At 46.3% G+C, this 8,035-nt stretch overlaps 1 protein-coding gene across 1 annotated transcript; it reads right to left on the bottom strand.

Annotated features, from left to right (window-relative positions):
- Window positions 1–624: 624 nt before the first annotated feature.
- Window positions 625–5,862, bottom strand: LOC123257708. Its single transcript, XM_044717608.1, has 2 exons — window positions 5,829–5,862; window positions 625–2,055 (listed from the first exon to the last, which is right to left on the bottom strand). The coding sequence occupies exon 2, from the start codon at window positions 1,846–1,848 to the stop codon at window positions 895–897; it is 954 nt and encodes a 317-aa protein (XP_044573543.1). The 5' UTR covers window positions 1,849–2,055; window positions 5,829–5,862; the 3' UTR covers window positions 625–894.
- Between the last annotated feature and the right edge of the window lie 2,173 nt (window positions 5,863–8,035).

The raw sequence follows: 8,035 nt of genomic DNA, 5'->3' as shown, positions 1-8,035 counted from the left end.
CAACATCTCGGCCCTTGCTTAAGCCCGTAGAGACTCTTCTTCAATCTGCAAACAAGCCCCTGTCCTTGCTCGTATTCCTCAGGTTGTTGCATGCAAATTTCCTTGTCGTCCAATTCACCGTATAGAAAAGTGCTTTCGATTCTCTGGGGAGTCTTGTCATGTTCCAAGTTTCATTCTGATGTAAGGAATCAATTTCCCTGTCCATTGCCTTTTTCCACTCGACGTTGCTGTTGATGGCTTCATGGAAGAAATCTGGACTCTCCAGCATAAAATTCTCGGCTGCTGCTACGTAGTCATCCAGATGCTCCGGTCTCTTCAACTTGGAACGATCCCTCAACCGCATTGATTGCATTTTTCTCTTGTTGTTTTCTTTGTCAAAGCTTGTTTCTACTCCGGTTTCGTAATTGTCTTCCTTTCTGCTTCGGCTGTGTCAAGGAGTGTGTCTTCGTCCTCGCTCTTGTGCAAATTCGCGTCTTCTTCTTCCTTGTCTTCGTCCTCGCTCTGGTGCAAGCTCACGTCTTCTTCTTCCTTGTCTTCTACGACGTCCTTGGATCCAAAATCTTGGAAAGGTAGGTTGACGCCTGGTTCACAGTTGCTGAATTTCTCTTAAAATTTTACATCTCTGGTAAGTAAATACGATACCTCTCATCGCCGTCGTAACCCACCATGTACCCCTTTTCAGCTTTTTCGTCCATCTTCTTCCTTTTTTGGCATGGAATGTGTACATAGCACGTCGATCCTACGATTCGAAGATGTTTGATTCTTGGTTTCTTGCCCAGCCAAAGTTGGTAAGGGCTCAGACCCTTTAACGAAGATTTGCCCGTCCTATTGAGAACGTAGGCTGCTGTGCTGACCAACTCGGACCAAATTGCTTCTGGAAATTTTATTTTTGGATTAGAATACTTGAAAGTTCTCGCCATTTCGACTATCGTTCGATTCTCTCTCTCGACACCACCGTTTTGTTCTGGAGTATACGGTGAGTCGAAAAGTTATACCAGCTTTCTGAAGAGTTACTCTCACTCCTGCACAGTCGACTTCTACTCCATTGTCGCTCAGGAATTCTCGAATTGTGTGCCCGTGTAGCTTGGCGTGAGAAACCATGTGTCGTAGCACGTCCTTGACCTCTGATTTCTGCTTGACGATGTACCCATATCGAAACCTGGTGAAATGATCCTTAAAAACTACCAAATACCTCTTCTTCTGGAAAGAATCCTCAAATGGGCCGCAAACATCGCCTGACATCAATTCTCCTGGCTTCGTCGCTGGTTTCCTCGTTCCAAATGGCAATCGATGCGCCTTTCCAAGGATGCAAGGCTCGCAAAAGCTACTCTCAAGCTTGACTTGCTGACTACTCTCAAGCTCAAGAAAAGAAAGGAAAAGAATTTTTCCATTGACAATCGTTTTGACTTTGATTGTGCCCTGGACCAAAGCTGACAAGGTTTCATTTCCAGCTGCTCTGATCCAACTCGGATTCTCAAACTTCTCAAAATGCTCGAAATACTTCGCAGTCTTCACAACGTGTTTTGTTGCACCGTTGTCTATCCACCAGTCGACCTCTGAGTTTGCCTCTGCTGCAAACACGCCATTGTGGACTGAGACGAGAGTTACCGTTGGTTCTGCACAATTTCCTTGTTCAGCATTCTGGTAGCTCGGCTTCCGACGTCCATCCTTCTTCCATTTTATGCAGTTCCTCACCCAGTGCCCCTTTTTCTTGCAATAGCGGCAGGTATCGAATCTCCGACCAGATGCTCCTGAATCCTGATGATGCTCCTTTTGTGCTGTGGTAGAAAAAGTCTCCTGGCTTTCCTTTTCGTCATTTTCTTTTGTTCTAAGATTTCTCTCAAACATGACAATTTGATTAGTTAATTCGTCGAAAGTCTTTTGTCAAGAGCATCCAACTTTGACGGAACGTTTCAAAGGTTTTTGGCAAAATATGTAGCGTTTTACAAACAAGTATTAAATCTGGAAGCTCAGTTTCATTTTTGGCCTTTAAAGTTTGATTTAAATCGTTCCATAGACTACGCAATTTTGCTATGTGGGTTGATACATCGTTACCTGGATTCCAAGAGAAAGCGAAAAACTCGTTGCATATCCTGAATACCTGGTCCTTCGCTGTTGCTTCAAACTGATTTTTCAGGGCTTCCCACGTATCGTGTGCTGTCTCCTTGTCCATGATCTTCTGGTACACCGAGTCCGTGACCGCAGTGGTAATCATGGATTTTGCTGTTGGCCTCACGAAAAAAGTCGCTTTTCTCCGTCGAGAGAGCACCGTCGTGAAAATCTATCAGGTCCCTTATTTTTCTTTTCCAAATCGGCCAATCGGTCGCGCCTGAGAGCTTCATGACGTGCTTCGCCAAATCCATCGTAATCGATCAAAACTGAACAAAACGTTCCTGGGCCCATAACCTATTGTAACTTTTACTTCTTTAGTTATTTAGGCCAGTAAATAAACGATATTTCTTGAAAAAAAAAACTCTTGTTTATTTACTCTCTTCGACAGCTTTTTAGGTTATATGTTTATTGTTTTGATTCGATACAATCGATATGAATTTAAAAGTTATCGATATGATATTATGATATTATAAGCGCCCTCTTACTTGGCGGGTATTTTTTGAATTATAAACATTTATCTTTAACACTTTCCCTTGTGAGAATTCAAAAATAACAATTCAATTGAAAGACTTGAAAATTTTATGACTCTATATAAAGCAAAATAAATGGTGTTTTTCTCCTTCAGAAGAGTCCAATCTTGCTGCAAAGAATCCGGAGACGAGTATTGAGGATCGGCTTTGTCATCATATCTGCGTTCAGTCGGGATTTGTTCGATTCCAAATTCTCCCTCAGCATTTCTTTCTCTGATGAAGAAATGCTTGTTGGCTATGTGCTTGGTCCTGTGATGGAATTCGGGGTTTTGGGCCAGCCTCATGGCAGCAGTATTATCGAACTGGAGAATCGGGGCTCGGTCCAATCTGTCGATTTCCTGAAACAATCTTTTAAGCCAAATTATTTCTTTTGCAGCTTCATTGGCTGCTACGATCTCAGCCTCTGTAGTAGAAATGGCCACCATGGCCTGCCTTTGACTTTTCCATGAAATTGCTCCTGAGACAAACATGATGATGATCCCTGATGTAGATCTCCCAGTCTTCGTGCAGCCACCAAAGTCAGCATCGCTGTAGCATTCGAGGATTCCTTTCTTCTGTTTCCGATAGACTATCCCAACGTTGATTGTTCCGGAAATGTAACGGAAAACCCTCTTTACCTGTGCAATGTTTTCTTTTGTAGGATTTTGAAGCGTTCTTGAAAGAAATCCGATGCTGAAAGCCAAGTCTGGCCTAGTTCCAAGCATGAGGTACATGAGAGCTCCGATGGCTTGGCGATAAGGGAACGCAGTCGTCTCTAATTCTTTCCCTGCTGTCGTAATTTCCAAATTTTTGGAAAGTGGGGTTGAAACAGCTTTGCAATCCGAGAATCTGAATCGCTCCAAAATCCTTGTGGCATATCCTTGTTGACTAATTTTTAGTCCATTTTCTTGTTTCTTGATTTCGAGTTTCTAGAAACACTCCTTGCTTGAGACAATTTTGAACTCTGATTTTAACTCGCCCAAAAATTCTTCCAAATCTTGCGTATCTGTTGCTGCGGCGAGTCCGTCATCTACGTAAACAACGAGTAGAATCTTTTTGCCATTTCTTTCCCTTAGAGACATGGATCTGCCTCGCTGACTTTGAAATTGTGTTTCCGCAGGAAACCTCCGAAGCGTTCTTGCCAACATTTCGGCCCTTGCTTAAGCCCGTAGAGACTCTTCTTCAATCTGCAAACAAGCCCCTGTCCTTGCTCGTATCCCTCAGGTTGTTGCATGCAAATTTCCTTGTCGTCCAATTCACCGTATAGAAAAGTGCTTTCGATTCTCTGGGGAGCCTTGTCAAGTTCCAAGTTTCATTCTGATGTAAGGAATCAATTTCCCTGTCCATTGCCTTTTTCCACTCGACGTTGCTGTTGATGGCTTCATGGAAGAAATCTGGACTCTCCAACATAAAATTCTCGGCTGCTGCTACGTAGTCGTCCAGATGCTCCGGTCTCTTCAACTTCGAACGATCCCTCAACCGCATTGATTGAATTTTTCTCTTGTTGTTTTCTTCGTCAAAGCTTGTTTCTACTCCGGTTTCGTAATTGTCTTCCTTTCTGTTTCGGCTGTGTCTTGCTCAAGGAGTGTGCCTTCGTCCTCGCTCTTGTGCAAATTCGCGTCTTCTTCTTCCTTGTCTTCGTCCTCGCTCTGGTGCAAGCTCACGTCTTCTTCTTCCTTGTCTTCTACGACGTCCTTGGATCCAAAATCTTGGAAAGGTAGGTTGACGCCTGGTTCACAGTTGCTGAATTTCTCTTGAAATTTTACATCCCTCGACACGACTACTTTGTGCTTCTCTGGTAAGTAATTACGATACCTCTCATCGCCGTCGTAACCCACCATGTACCCCTTTTCAGCTTTTTCGTCCATCTTCTTCCTTTTTTGGCATGGAATGTGTACATAGCACGTCGATCCTACGATTCGAAGATGTTTGATTCTTGGTTTCTTGCCCAGCCAAAGTTGGTAAGGGCTCAGACCCTTTAACGAAGATTTGCCCGTCCTATTGAGAACGTGCTGACCAACTCGGCCCAAATTGCTTCTGCAAATTTTATTTTTGGATTAGAATACTTGAAAGTTCTCGCCATTTCGACTATCGTTCGATTCTCTCTCTCGACACCACCGTTTTGTTCTGGAGTATACGGTGAGTCGAAAAGTTATACCAGCTTTCTGAAGAGTTACTCTCACTCCTGCACAGTCGAATTCTCCTCCATTGTCGCACAGGAATTCTCGAATTGTGTGCCCTTGTAGCTTGGCGTGAGAAACCATGTGTCGTAGCACGTCCTTGACCTCTGATTTCTGCTTGACGATGTACCCATATCGAAACCTGGTGAAATGATCCTTAAAAACTACCAAATACCTCTTCTTCTGGAAAGAATCCTCAAATGGGCCGCAAACATCGCCTGACATCAATTCTCCTGGCTTCGTCGCTGGTTTCCTCGTTCCAAATGGCAATCGATGCGCCTTTCCAAGGATGCAAGGCTCGCAAAAGCTACTCTCAAGCTTGACTTGCTGACTACTCTCAAGCTCAAGAAAAGAAAGGAAAAGAATTTTTCCATTGACAATCGTTTTGACTTTGATTGTGCCCTGGACCAAAGCTGACAAGGTTTCATTTCCAGCTGCTCTGATCCAACTCGGATTCTCAAACTTCTCAAAATGCTCGAAATACTTCGCAGTCTTCACAACGTGTTTTGTTGCACCGTTGTCTATCCACCAGTCGACCTCTGAGTTTGCCTCTGCTGCAAACACGCCATTGTGGACTGAGACGAGAGTTACCGTTGGTTCTGCACAATTTCCTTGTTCAGCATTCTGGTAGCTCGGCTTCCGACGTCCATCCTTCTTCCATTTTATGCAGTTCCTCACCCAGTGCCCCTTTTTCTTGCAATAGCGGCAGGTATCGAATCTCCGACCAGATGCTCCTGAATCCTGATGATGCTCCTTTTGTGCTGTGGTAGAAAAAGTCTCCTGGCTTTCCTTTTCGTCATTTTCTTTTGTTATAAGATTTCTCTCAAACATGACAATTTGATTAGTTAATTCGTCGAAAGTCTTTTGTCAAGAGCATCCAACTTTGACGGAACGTTTCAAAGGTTTTTGGCAAAATATGTAGCGTTTTACAAACAAGTATTAAATCTGGAAGCTCAGTTTCATTTTTGGCCTTTAAAGTTTGATTTAAATCGTTCCATAGACTACGCAATTTTGCTATGTGGGTTACCTGGATTCCAAGAGAAAGCGAAAAACTCGTTTCATATCGTGAATACCTGGTCCTTCGCTGTTGCTTCAAACTGATTTTTCAGGGCTTCCCACGTATCGTGTGCTGTCACCTTGTCCATGATCTTCTGGTACACCGAGTCCGGGACCGCAGTGGTAATCATGAATTTATAGCTTACAAAAAAAGTCGCTCTTCTCCTTGTGCTTCTTTTCATCTGCTGTTGAGGCACCTTCTGGTAATGGATCCGGACGATCTTTCCGTCCAACGAGTCGAGAGCACCGTCGTGAAATCTATCAGGTCCCTTATTTTTCTTTTCCAAATCGGCCAATCGGTCGCGCCTGAGAGCTTCGTGACGTGCTTCGCCAAATCCATCGTAATCGAGCAAAATGTACTTTTTTCTTTTACTTTAAACTGAACAAAACGTTCCTGGGCCCATAACCTATTATAACTTTTACATCTTTAGTTATTTAGGCCAGTAAATTTTATTTTAGGCCGTCAGCCAATCGGGTACAACAGGGGGAGAAACGCATGAGCTCATGTGCCGTAACTGTGTACACCGATGGTAGTGCGACTTTACTCTCCACGTGAGGGCGGCTGGTAACAGGTCCCGGTAAGGTCATGTCTCTGCCGAGGACGCTGGCGAACTGTAGTCGGGCGGGGAGAAGAAAACTCCCTTCCTCAAATTACCCCAATCCAAGGTGGAACAGCATATACCGAGGGATGCATGTCCGGGGGATGCACGGACGTTAATATGCGGACTCTGGGGGACCGGCCGACCCCTCAGTTTTAATCAGGCTTATCATGACAAGCGGGCTATGTCATGATGGACGAACCCCTTCCCGCCTACTCGTGGGTCCAAAAATAAACTGCAATATTAAAACAAAAACAAATAGTGGAGAACGGAACTCCCTAAGAAAGTCCGAAAATGGGATCACAGATCCGTCAATCTCCAAGGCAGATAGAGGCCAAAGAGATGCTGGGACGGCGAAGCTCCACACTGAGGGACAACATCCGGAGGCGAGCGGCGCCGGTGTAGGGGGAGATGCCAAGGCACCGACCCTCAAAACGGGGCCCACTATGGGACCACCGAACGGTGTGGGGGCAAGATCCCAGGATCGAGCTCCTCTCGCATCGGCGGCACCCCTAAGGAAGGCCCCGGTCCGACGACTGCTGGCCCCCTGCAGCGGAAGGGCTCCTATAAGGATAGGAGGAGAGCGGCCTTCATCCTGATGAGGGCAGACCCATCGGCGGAATCCAATCCCGATCAGGCTGAAATAATAAAGTGGGCGAGAGAGATCCTGCCTGACTTTCAGCCAGCAAGAGCGGGGGCCAGATTGGACCCAAAGAAGCTGACAGGAGTAGGCGACTCTGCCAAGGAGAGTGCACAGAGTGCGAAAAGGCAGAGGTCGACCGACGGTGGAGCGCCCCTAGCTAAGAAGAAGAAGGTGCAGACACAGCAAAGCAACAGATCCTTCGCCGAAGTTACTAAGGGCAGGACCATCATTGGGGTCGTTGATAATGGCTCCAAAGATGGCCTGATCCCCAAAAGAGCTTTGGCGGAAGGTGGTGAACGAGCTGCATGGACGCTTCATGGAGGAGATGCTCAAGAGCGGAGGACCCCCACCGGACTGCGAAGATGCAGGGTGGTACCAGGGTAGCATCAAGGTGATAGCGTGCCAAGATGCGAGGTCTGTAAGCCTCTACAACCGAATGATTGCGTCGCTTGGGGAGGTTTACCCAGGAGCCAGTCTGGAGGCGGTGGACTGGGACAAGATCCCCAGCAAACCGAGGGCCCGCGTATGGCTGACAGAGAAGCCGGCGGACCCTGCCACCATTCTGGCCATGCTCAAAATGTGTAATTCCACACTCCCTACGGCGGACTGGAGAGTCGCCAAGGTGGAGGAAGCAGTGGGACTGAGAAGGCAGGTTGTCCTCACTCTAAATGAGGAGACTGCGAAGATCCTGGAGGGTGCTGGCAGCCGTATCAAATACGGATTCGAGCACTTTGCGGTGAGGATCTACAAGTCGGATGCGAAGAGTAAGCCTGGAGGCATCGACTTGGAGATGGACGCACAAGAGTTAGACTTGGGGGAACCGACCGAAGAGGTCCGCCCAGAAGGAATGTCAGATGTGGAGGAGGACATTCTGGAAGGGTACACCTCAGAGGAGAGTGACCTGGCGAGGGCTCTTGGTGGCGTCGGTATGGAGGA

The sequence above is a fragment of the Drosophila ananassae genome, assembly GCF_017639315.1.
Source record: "Drosophila ananassae strain 14024-0371.13 chromosome 4 unlocalized genomic scaffold, ASM1763931v2 tig00000054, whole genome shotgun sequence".
Taxonomy (NCBI): domain Eukaryota; kingdom Metazoa; phylum Arthropoda; class Insecta; order Diptera; family Drosophilidae; genus Drosophila; species Drosophila ananassae.
This window is presented reverse-complemented; position numbering and strand designations above follow the sequence as displayed.

Coding starts and splice junctions, on each gene's coding strand:
- LOC123257708 (XM_044717608.1), bottom strand. CDS start 1,848: ATGTTTGAGAGAAATCTTAGAACAAAAGAAAATGACGAAAAGGAAAGC.